This window comes from Balaenoptera musculus, chromosome 7 (assembly GCF_009873245.2).
Source record: "Balaenoptera musculus isolate JJ_BM4_2016_0621 chromosome 7, mBalMus1.pri.v3, whole genome shotgun sequence".
Taxonomy (NCBI): domain Eukaryota; kingdom Metazoa; phylum Chordata; class Mammalia; order Artiodactyla; family Balaenopteridae; genus Balaenoptera; species Balaenoptera musculus.
This window is the reverse complement of record NC_045791.1, coordinates 74,618,355-74,630,875: the sequence shown is the minus strand read 5'-3', so window position 1 is coordinate 74,630,875 and position 12,521 is coordinate 74,618,355. Positions and strand designations below refer to the sequence as shown.

General features: G+C 37.2%; 1 protein-coding gene across 1 annotated transcript in view; it reads right to left on the bottom strand.

The window, feature by feature from the left end:
• Nucleotides 1–1,419, bottom strand: part of CCDC150 (coiled-coil domain containing 150) — a 107,030-nt gene extending 105,611 nt beyond the window's left edge. The window contains exon 1 of the mRNA XM_036858122.1: nucleotides 1,334–1,419. Coding sequence (XP_036714017.1) covers nucleotides 1,334–1,345 — 12 coding nt within the window. The 5' untranslated portion in view covers nucleotides 1,346–1,419. The remainder of the gene's footprint in view (nucleotides 1–1,333) is intronic.
• Nucleotides 1,420–12,521: the final 11,102 nt, after the last annotated feature.

Here is a 12,521-nt window from a genome sequence, read left to right as displayed (position 1 = left end):
AGATACCGCTGGCTAGGACCAGGGTGCTAGCAACGGAACAGTAAGAAGTGGTCAGAGTCCAGACATATTTTAAAGATAGGTTTGGTTGATAGATTAGATGAGAAAGGATGCATTGGAAGCACGGTGTTGCCATTAACTGAGACAATGAAAGCCTATTAGGAAGAAGTTGTTTCAGGGGGAGAGATCAAGAGTTGTTTTGGAAATGTTAAATTTAAAACAGGAAAGATGCCCAATACCTGACTGAACTTGTAGATTTGGAGTCAGGGGAGAAAGGTGGACCGGGGATATAAATTTTGAAGTTGTCAATATATACATGGCTTTTAAAGCCGCGGAGACTGGATAACAGAGAACAGAAAAGATTCAAGGACCTAGTCCTGGGCGCTCCAAGATCAGTGTGGAGTACTCAAGCCAGACTAACCCGAGCTTCACCTCAGTAAGGTCATATTCTTAATCATTTTCTATCTTCAGAGCCCAGACAGTACATGGGACATTGTGGGTGGCAAACAGCGGCATAGTTCAACAAAAATGTAACTTTGTTCCAGCCTAATTGGTAGGAGCTGGGGAAACAGCAATGAACGAATGTAAATTCCTGACACCTGCATTCTAACGAGTGGGCCAGGGAAGATAACCGGTGGCAAAAACCAGAAATTAATGAAATGGCTTTCTCGGGAACCTATAACGCCAACCTAACATATAAATAAAGAAAAGTCGGACTGGGGCTTATGCGCGGCCCTCTCTGGTGGCTATCCTTCCTCCGCTGGAGCCAGATCAATGCAAACATCGCTCCTGGGATTCCCTGGTGGCGCAGTGGTTGAGAATCTGCTTGCCAATGCAGGGCACACGGGTTCGAGCCCTGGTCTGGGAAGATCCCACATGCCGCGGAGCAACTAGGCCCGTGAGCCACAACTACTGAGCCTGCGCGTCTGGAGCCTGTGCTCCGCAACAAGAGAGGCCGCGACAGTGAGAGGCCCGCGCACCGCGATGAAGAGTGGCCCCCGCTTGCCACAACTGGAGAAAGCCCTCGCACAGAAACGAAGACCCAACACAGCCAAAAATAAATAAATAAATAAAATTTTAAAAAAAAGAATATAAAAAAAATCTCATCCCCTTCACTTTGACCATCACTTTAAAAAAAAAAAAAAAACTCTCTCCTAAACAGTTTTCACCGGCATCCAGCGCAGAAGCGCCATAAATCAGGGTCCTGAGGTCCAGAGGGCAAGAGTAAACTCCGCCAGCTAGGGGAGAGGGCGGCAGGGAGAGATGACTGGGACCTTATCTGAGCCGCCGACCCGCCCCCGCGGACTCCGGACCTCCCAGGGTCCCGCAGCCTCACCCCACAGTCCATCTGTCCTCCTGTGGCTCTGTCCGGCAGCAGGTGAGCTGGTTTCTATGGAACTAAGACAGCGATTTAAACCTACCCGCCCCCGGCGCGGGAGTTCCCTTACGCAGGCGCACCCGTGGCAGGGCATGCCGGGAATCGCAGTTTTCCCGGCCCTGGAGGGCCCTCCGCCCCGGGCGGGACCCAGGCCGGTATCCGGAGGCGCGCACGGAACGCGCAGCCCCATGACCCGGACGACGACAGATCTCCTTTGTGCTCGCAAGCGGGGCACGCCGGGATAGGTAGTTTCCGCCCACTCACGTCCCGGAGGTCCTGCGGCGTCCGCTTTGCGGAGTTACCCATCCCATGCCGGTGAGCGTGCGGCGTTTGGGTCATTTGACACATACCCTGCAGCAGGTCAGAGTCCAAGAGAAGAAAATGTTTTTAGTTTTAGAAGGATGAAAGTATCAAGTAACTTCTGAACGACAGGAAAATAAGATTTTGTTAATGAGCATAAAAAATGGTAAAAATACCGAGCTCAAACATTCTTCTCATTGAAGAAATAAACAAGGCCCTCTTCATCCTCGTGCATCATGGCCAGATCGAGAGTAAAACACATGTCTGCTCCCTGGTTTTTTGTCTCTTCAGCATAATTTATTTCTTGCTTTGTCTACAGGTGAGTAGGTATTTCTCAGTTTGACTGTAAGTAGCTGCGAAACGAGAGAGAGCACCGAGAATAAAACTGCAGTCGTTTCTGAGTTTTGCTGTAAGACTGGGAATTCACACTTACCGTGAAGTCTTCTACAGTGAAAAGGCAACACGGCTTTGCTTTAGGTAGCTGGACAGAACACCTTTTACCAGCACCAGGGCAATTAATGTATTCTTCTCGTCTCTCTGGGGTTGCAGCTGACAATAACTTTAGCCCTCAAATGAATGCTGTCAGATCCGAGATGAGTCCTCCCTTGCTTAGTGAGTGGCGGCTGAATTGATCTGGCTGTTCTTATTCTGATAGCCGAGACTCACATGAGATGGAGAGAATGTCAAACCACAGCTGTAAGGCATATTCATCAAACTGTAGGGCCATCCGGTGAAGGAGAAATGAGCACCGCAAACGTTATTCAGGTGAGGGGCCAATAAAGCTTTTAATATGAAAGTGGAAGAGTATTTTAGAGCGTCATACAAAGAGCCAGTTACTCGCAGGTTTCTCTTGTAGTGACCTCTGATTATGGATGAAGATGAGGGATATGTGTATGCACTCCGTAGATAATCTGCACACTTAAGTGTAATGAGAGTTTTCACCTTCTCCTTGACTCTCCATATTAAACAGCAGTCAGGGAGCCAAATTGATTAAATTTAGTGTTTTTAATGTATTTTCCTCTGTCTACCATTTGGTAAACCACATTAGAACTTAAGTCAGGCAATTACAGAGTTAGAGAAAAGAATCTGAAGTCGTCAATAAACTAATTCATCTGTTAGAGAAGGGGTTTCTGGACACCTGAGAATTTACTATATTAAAAGTCTGTTTTTATTCTAAGTGCCTGAACGTATTGATTTTTTTTCCTGATCTCCCTCTTGATTTTCAGTTGATAAATAGTTTCACACTGGTTGCCCCCACTCAAAAACAAGGTCTTTTCAGCCATGGAAATCCTAGGGATTCCATGAGACCATCCTCTCTCATGACTACTATGATAGCCTTCTAACTGGTTTTCTGATCACTCTTCCCAAAGCATCCTTCATATAGCTACTAACATGATCTTTTGAGAAAGTAAATCTGATTATCTTATTCCTTTGCTTAAAAACATTTAATAGTTCCCCACTTGAACTTTTAGTTTTCCATTGAACAGTATGAAGCCCAAATTTCTAATGGCTTCAGCCTAATCTACCAGCCTCATCTGCACCTGGCCCCCCAAGGGAACCTTGAATTCAAGCCTACGGGCACGTCTTTGTGCTTGCAGGCTCTGCACCCTCTGCCAGGCATGCCCTCCCTCTCATCAGTCTGGTGAATTCAATGGAAATGTAACCTCTTCTGTAGAGCCATTCTATTCCCTCCCAAAGTATTTATTGTACAGCATAATTGTCAGTGTGCCTTACCTCCCCTTGATTAGGCTGTAAGCCACTTGAGGACAGGACCTTTGTTCTCTTTATTTTGATTTTTAAATTTTCAGCAGCAAGCACAATGCCTGGCAGACAGTAGAGGCTTGGTAAGTCCCTGTTTAGTGAATGAATTAATGAATAAATTTTGAATGCTTCTACAGAGGCTATGTCTCACTCTCGTGACTATACTATTTGTAGGCAGGAAAAGGCATCTGCTTTTTTCCACAGCTGGGAATGATTTGACATTGCAGTTACACAAATGACAGCAAAGTTACCTGCAACCACTTCCCCTTGGAGGTGGAAATGTATTCTGTGGATAAAGAAATGCAAACGCACACAAAAAAATCAAAGTTTTCATATATGGTTGGTACAATGGAGGGATGAGAATGGCAAATTCACTAACTGGTTCCTCACCTTATGTGGGCAGTCCAGACCTTTTGGTAAAGTATTGGCTCTGGGTATAGAGATTAAAATTTGGAGGAGTCTGACTTTTTAATGAACTGATGAGTCAGCCCAGGGCTGAAAAGATAGATCTGTTAGCTGAATCAGTCTAGGGTAACAGCGCTTCTTACAAGGTCTCTGTCATTTAGCTTTACCAACTATTGATAAATTGTGTGGTCAAGTAGATTTTCACATTGTTCTGCTGATCAAACTTAAGAATAAAGTCAAGGTTATGGTGATGTTGCTGGGCTCTGTTTTACATTTCCTAAGATAAGAGTACTCTTTTGGTCTTAATAGGATGACTCATAATCAGCAAAAGGAAGGGGCGTGGGTGGTCTTTAAGTTGGCCTACACAAATCAGCTGCCAGGTATTTCTGAAATTTTCTGATTGAATAATAGTAACTATATATTATCTATTGAATCATCTATTGAATTGGATGTTTTATATACAGTCATCCCTCCCCATCTGCAGGGGATTGTTCCCAGGACTCCCCCACCCACCAGGATACCAAAATCCAAGGATGCTCAAGTCCCTTATATAAAATAGCATAGTATTTGCATATAAAGTATGCACATCCTCCCTAATACTTTAAATCATCTCTAGATTACTTATAATACCTAATACAATGTAATGTTATGTAAATAGCTACCCACTGCAGCAAATTCAAGTTTTGCTTTTTTGAACTTACTGGAATTTTTTTTTTTAATATTTTCTATCTGAGGTTGGTTGAATCCGTGGATGTGGAACTCATGGATATGGAAGGCCGACTGTATATTGCCTCACATGATCCTGACTGTAACTTTTAGAGGTAGTAGTTATATTCCCATTTTACTGATGAGGCAACTGAGATTTGAGGAAGTTAAGTAACTTGCCTAGGACCATATAGCCAGTAAGTGACAGAATGGTTATTTGGACTTGGGTTTATCTGGCTTCAAAGCCCATGCTTTTCAATTTGATTCCATCTCCTATCCATTTTCTACTCCATGCTGACAACAGTGGGTCAAGACAGAAATTTCAGCATCTAACTATGAGATGAGAAATACATGAGTTAACCCCACACAATGGAATACCATATGTTTATAAAAGAAAATGAGGAAATACAGGTGATGGTATGTGAGTGTTTATGCAATTCTTACCAGTTTTCTGTATGTTTAAATTTTTTTTCATAATAAACTGGAAAGAAAAGAAAATATCTATGTACTTATATGGAAAGTCTCCACTATATATAATAAGTGAAAAAAGCAAGGTGTTGTGGGAAAACAGAGGGGATAAGAATTTTATATTTGTATAAATAAGCACTGGGAGGATACATAAGGAACCAATAAAAGTAAAAGGGAGACTGTATAATTTTCCATCCTAACCAAGATAATTTTTTACAAACTTTGTGTTATCAGTTAATTTTATATTCACAGAAGAGTTGCAAAAACAGTACATAGAGTTCCAATATACCCTTCACCCAGCTTCCACTAATATTAAAATCTTATATAATCATGGTACAGTGATCGAAACTAAGAAATTAGTACTGGTATGATACAGTTAATGAAACAACAAACTTCATTTGGATTTCATCAGTTTACCCACTAATGTCTTTTTTCTGTTTCAGGATACAATCCAGGATCGTACATTGCATTTACTTGTCCTGTCTCCTTCCTCAGTCTTTGTCTTTCATGACCTTAGGATCTTTGAAGACTACTGGTCAGTTATTTTGTAAAATGTCCCTCAATTTGGGTTTGTCATGATTTCTCATGACTAGATCGTGGTTATGCAATTTGGGAAAAATACCACAGAAGTGATATTGGGTACTTCTTGGTGCCTCATATTCGGGGGTACATGATATGCCTGCCTTATTACTGTTTAAGTTAATATTCATCTCTTGCTTAAAGTGATGCCTGTTAGATTTCTCCAGTAATCTTACTGCGTTCTTCTCTGTAACTAATAAGTATTTGGGGAGAGATACTTCAAGGCTGTGCAAATATCCTGTTTCTCCTTAAACTTTCACCCACTAAATTTAGCTGGTTTTTCTTGCTAACAGCTTTTATGGTGTGTTAATGGTGGCTTTCTATTTTCCTCATTTACTAGCTGGAGTTCTTTTGTAGAGAGGTGTTGTATGTTTTCTCCCATTTATTTATTTATTCAGTTATTTACATCAGTTTGAGCTTATGGATATTTATTTTATTCTTTGGGTTATATCCAATATCATTATTCTTTTGTTGCTGAAATTGTTCCAGCTTTGGCCATTCAGAGACCACTAAGGAGCCACTGTGTCTCATTTTTTTTTTTCCTTTAAGCACTTCCCTACTTTCTATTATTGCAAGATTTCCAGGCTCATCTTGTATTTTCCTGGCCCAGCCCTAGATTCAACCACTTCTCCAAGGAACCCTGTTTCTTTTTATTAAAGAATGGTATTTAAAATCTGAATGCTAGGCTATCACTGCTTCTAGTTCCTCTCAGAAGGCAGAGATAGGAAATATATGTATAAATACCACCCCATGCATATACATTAATATATCTATATTTCTGTATCTATCTGTATATATATATATATTTTACATGTATATAAATGTGTGGATATATAAATAAGACATGAGTTCATACTGATATTCCCACTCAAATCCAGCACCACAGTTTATTCTAACTTTTGCCCTTTTCTTTTAACTTCTTTCTGTGACTGTGGGAAACCTGGCTCTCATTATCCACAATACATCTACTTGTTTGTTCAACCCCAGTACACATATAAAGCAGTTTTAAAAATTGCTAATCCATACCGGATAAGAAACACATTTAAAACTAGAGCATGTTGCTTGGGCACAGATCTTTTTGTCTTTAGCCTTATAGCACCCAGTCCAAACACCATTTTCCAAAGTTACTTGGGTCACTCCTTTCTTCTCCACCTGCTTCAGGGCGGCTATTTGATTTATTTGTAATACAGTTAGATTTATATGTCCCAGTCTGCATTCCAGCTTGTGTTCTGTCCAAATCCTTGTTGGTTTTATCTAATTTCCATATGGTAAAATGTACTATTTGTGGTGTACAGTTCAATGAGTTTCAACAAATTATTAGAGTTTTCTATCTCCCACCACAGTTGTATACAGAAGTTTCCTCACCCTCAAAATTCCATCATTCTACCCCTTAATAGTCAATCCCTCCCCCCTACTTCCCAGACACTGGCAACTACTGATACGTTTTCCATACCCATAATTTTGCTTTTACAAAATGTCATGTTAATGCAGTCATACCCTTTGGGTCTGACCTCTTTCATTTAGCAAATGCATTTAAGATTTATCCATGTTGTTGCATGAATCAATAATTCATTTTTATAGCTGACTAGCATTCCACTGTATTGATATATCACAGTTTTGCTTTTCATCACTGGTTGAAGGACATCTCAGTTGTTTCCAGTTTGTGGGGGGTGGTTGTTAATAAGCTTCTATAAATATTGCGTAGAGAGTTTTTGTGTAAAATAAATTTTCATTTCTCTTGGATTAACCCACTTAGCAGTGGGATTGCTGGATTATATAGTAGGTATATGTTTAAATTGTAAGACACTGCCAACTGCTTTCCACAGTGGCTCTACCATCTTGCATTACATCAACAATGTATGGCATTCCCAGTTGCTTGTCATCCTTATCCACACTTGATAGTGTCAGTATTTTTTTTTTTCTTTAGCCATTCTAGTAGAGTGTGTAGTGATATCTGTGGCTTAATTCACATCTCCTCAGTGACCTAATGATGTTGAACATATTTTCATATGCTTATTTGACATGAATGTATCTTTTGTAATAATGTGTCTGTTCATACCTTTTTCCCATTTTAAAAATGGGGGTGTTTTTTTCCTGGTAATTTTTGAGATACAAGTCCTTTATCAAAATGTGAATTTGAACAACATTTTCTGTAGTCTGTGGCTTGTCTTTTCATTCTCTGAACAGTGTTTTGCCAGAGCAAAAGTTTTTAATTTTGATAGAACCAACTTACCAGTTTTTTTTCTTTTATGTATGCTTTTAGGTGTCATACCTAAAAATTCCTTGCCTAACCCTAGGTCATGCAGATTTTTTTCTTATGATTTCTTCTGGAAGTTGTACCATTTTGTGTTTTACCTTTAGGTCTATGATCTAGAGTTATTTTTTAAAATAAGGTATGAGGTATAAGTTGTTTTGTTTTTGGTATGGACAACCAATTATTCTAGCACTATTGTTGGAAAGATTATCCATCCTTTCTTCTAGTGCAACACTGTCTTTGGTTAGTGTAGTTTACAGTATTTCTTGAAATCAGAAAGCGTAGTCTTCCAACTTTGTTCTTCTTTTTCAACTTTATTTTGGCTATTCTAATTCTTTTGCCTTTCCGTAGAAATTTAAAAATCAACTTGTTGATACCTACAAAAAATTCTGCTAAGGTTTTGATGGGGAATATGCTGAATCTGTATATCAAGTTGGGGAGAATTTAGGATTAATATTATTGAGTCTATCAATCCACGAACATGATATACCTCTCTACTTATTTAAGTCTTCTTTGATTTATTTTATCAGTATTTTGTAGTTTTCAGCATATAGATCCTACTCATAGTTTGATTTATATCTATGTTTTCTTTTTTTTTGGTGCTATTGTAAATATTGTTTTTAAAATTTTTAAATCCAAGTTAGTTTATAGAAATGTAATTGACTTCTGTATTTATCTCTTATCCTGTGAATTTGGTAAATTCACTTATTAGTTTTAGGAACTGTTTTTGCTATATTTGGGGGATTTTCTATGTAAAAATTCTGTCATCTGTAATAGAGTATTTTCCCCCCTTACAATCTGAAATGACTTTATTTTTCTCACCTGTTGCACTGGCTAGGACTTTCACTGTGGTGTTGAGTAGGAGTGGTGTGAAAGGAGATTATCTTTACCATGTTCCCATTAAGTTTGATATTAGTTGTAGGTTTTTTATGGTTATTCTTTATCAGGTTAAGGAATTTTCCTTCCATTTCTAGTTTGTTGAGAGTTTTTATTATGAAGAGGTGTTGAATTTTGTCAAATGCTATTGAGATAATCATGTTTTGTTTTGTTTTGTTTCTTCTTTAGTCTGGTAATCTGGTGTGAATTACATTGAGTTTTCAAAAGTTGAACCAACCTTGTATTCCTAGGTTTTGCCGACTTGGTCATTTTGTATTATTTTTGTTATATATGCCTAGATTTGATTTGCTAATAGTTTTTCTTTTAATTTTATTTTATATTGGACTATAGTTGATTACAATGTTGTTGTTACTTTCAGGTGTACACAAAGTGATTCAGTTATACATATACATATATTTATTCTTTTTCAGATTCTTTTCCCATATAGGTTATTACAGAATATTGAGTAGAGTTCCCTGTGCTATACAGTAGGTCCTTATTGATATCTATTTTATATATAGTAGTGTGTATATGTTAATCCCAACCTCCTAATTTATCCCTCCCTGCAACCTTTCCCCTTTGGTAACCATAAGTTTGTTTTCTAAGTCTGTGAGTCTGTTTCTGTTTTGTAAATAAGTTCATTTGTATCATCTTTTTAGATTCCACATATAAGTGATATCATATGATATTTGTCTTTCTTTGTCTGACTTACTTCACTTAGTATGATAATCTTTAGGCCCATGCAGGTTGCTGCAAATGGCATTATTTCATTCTTTTTTATGGCTGAGTAATATTCCATTTATATATGTACCATATCTTATTGCTAATAGTTTACTGAGGATTTTTGTATCTATGTTTGTGGGGGGATACTGGTATTTATTTTCAGTTTATTATAATGTGTTTGGTGTGATATTAGGATAATCCTAGCAGTATAAAATACATGAGAAGTGTTTCCTCTTCTTATATTTTCTGAAAGGGATTATTTAGAATTGATATTATTTCTTCCTTAAGTGTTTTTTACAATTTGCCAGTGAACATTTGGGCCTGGAGTTTTCTCTGTTGAAAGGTTTTGAACTATAAATTCAGTTTCTTTAATAGTTATAGGACTAGGTTTTTTTGTTTGTTTGTTTGTTTTTGGTATTGCAGTGTTTTTTAGTGAGTTTAAGTAATTTTTGTCTTTTAATAATTGGTCTCTTTTATCTGAGTTGATTTATGGGCATAGAGTTGTTTGCAGTCTTCTTTTATTCTCCTTTTATTCTCTATGGGATCTGTTGTGATAGTTCCTCTTTCATTCCTAATATTGGCAATTTTTGTCTTCTGTCTTTGTTTTCGTGGTCAGTATGGCTAGAGGTTTATCAATTTTATTGATTTTTTTTTTCAAAGAACTAGCTTTTGGTTTCATTGATTTTCTCTATTGAGTTCCTGTTTTCAAATTTATTGATTTTTTTCTCTCATGTTTATTATTTAAACCAGAACATTTTCAAGAATAAAAAGGGGGCACTATTAATAATTAAACCAAGATGAAAAGCACAAACTGGAAATGTTCCAGGAAAACCAGGGTGTATGGTCACCCTACCTATAGGATATGTGGGATGGGGAAAATGGTAGCTGGGAACCTCTGTGGGAATAAAACTTTACAGTGTATACCTTTTAGTATTATTTTCATTTTTAATCATTTGAATGTATAACCTCTTAAAAATAAAATAAATATACTTCTTTAAATATCTGGCATAATTCCTGGCATAAAGTAAGATCTCAGTGTATGCTGTTGAATAAACGAATGAATCAGTCGATTAGTTAGCATTGGTGATTACCTGAGTTTCATTGGAGAAAATGGGATAATCATTATATATCCAACTCTGAAAGTCTACAACATATGTATCAGAATTGAATGATTAGTTTGCTCTGTATTCCTAACCTGCAGGTTTGGTGACATGAATATTATTATCTCAGACTTGGTTATATTGTTCTCATTATTTATATCTTTCTTTGCCTGTTTTTTGACTTATTTGAAGCATCTTACATATGAAGAAAGAGTAAACTGCAACTTACTGTAGAAAATTGGGAGAAAAGAAAGGGACATCATTGAGGTCCTGTAGAGGGCATCATTGAGGGTTTCCTCAGCGCTGTTCCTTTTCCTCAGAACCTGTGCCTCATCTCCATGGTTACTGTGGAGATTTCCATTTTCATACATTGTTCTGTATATATGTCTCCAGCACAGCCAGAGTCTTTTCCACATAATTTTTGGCCAAGAGAAACTGCACAGTAATAGGAAAATTGATGAGAAATAAAATTTATAAAGTGGTTGTTTAGAATTCAATGGGTGAAATGTTATAACTGCAGCAAGGACCTTAGTTCAGTTGTTTCTGAAATTTAGCTGCATTATTATATATTCAGTACATCCTTGAGTTCCATGAGTCAATAAATCATATGAATAGAATAAAATTTTTATTTATGGAATGAAAAAAGGTTCTTAAAGAACTGATCTGATGATAAGTTAAATGTAAGTAATGAATTCAAATAAGTGTTCCTATAAATAATAAGAATGCTCCTATTTTTAATAATCAAAGATTAACTCAGCCCTTCAAAACACAAGGCTCTGGAATAAGCTACAGGTCAGTATTACAACAGGAATGTGTCTCATCTAAAATGTAGGAAATTTCAGGTGGGTGAAAAAGGTGGAAATCAAAATAATATTTTACCCAGACATTGAATTCTAAACAGCCAATTTATAGATCTTATTTCTCAGAATCTGTTCCATTATTGCTAAGGTTCTATGATCCCTTTATAGACCTCTCATAATTATATTTGGACCTTGTTACAATAGTGATAATCCCTACAGAATATAAATATATGTATTCCACTAAAAACATTCAAATCGAGATCAAGGTATCACTTGGATATCTTGGTGAAACAATGATCAAATGGTAAAAGGTTAAATCTTTATAAAACATTATTTAATAAGATTATATGACAAAGTAGAACTGTTTCTCCTCTGGCACTCAACAAATAGAAAAATCCATATTCAGATTGCTTTCTTCTTTGTTTCCTCCATAACAATCAGTACTGAAAACCCACAAAGATAGTAAATTCAGTCAAACATACTGATGATAAAATCAAGCTTCTACATTAGCTCTGAAGTGCATACTGTCTCTTGAAACCTTTGACAACTTGGCTGGTTTCATTTTCTACCCCCGTGTATTCTCTTCCTGGAAAGCGTCCTGGCTTCTTAAAATAACTGTTCGTGGAAAACATTCTCTCTAGATACAGTGCTATGAAGATATAATATTTTGCCTTATATAAACTCAACAGCTTAATAAAGTCAAAAGGACTACTATTTAATATGATAATGAAGAAACTGAGTTCATATATTCCTTATTCTAGAATTACAGTATTAAAGATTTTTCTTAAACAGAAATCTATCTTTGTTCTAGAAATAATAACCAATATGCCTGACTCTTTAGCTGTATGATCTTGGGAAAGTTACTAGACTCTCCGTACTTTAGTTTCCATATTTGTAAAGTAGAGAGGATTAAGTAAGTTAATAACACCACCAGGAGACAATTGTCTATAGGTCTCTCACATTTCTCTGTGACTTGTGAGGAAAGGCACTGATTGCCCTTTCTCTGGACTCTCTTTTCAAGAATATTTTTAGAGGGAAAATAGAGATAGAGTCTGCCTCTGGAGCAAAGGGAAGGCTTGCTTACTGTCCATTATAAAAGATTTGGATTCCCTAAGCTCAGGGATCCCCTCCTGTAACACCATCCACTTCATATGCAATGAGGCCCCTCTGGTAAT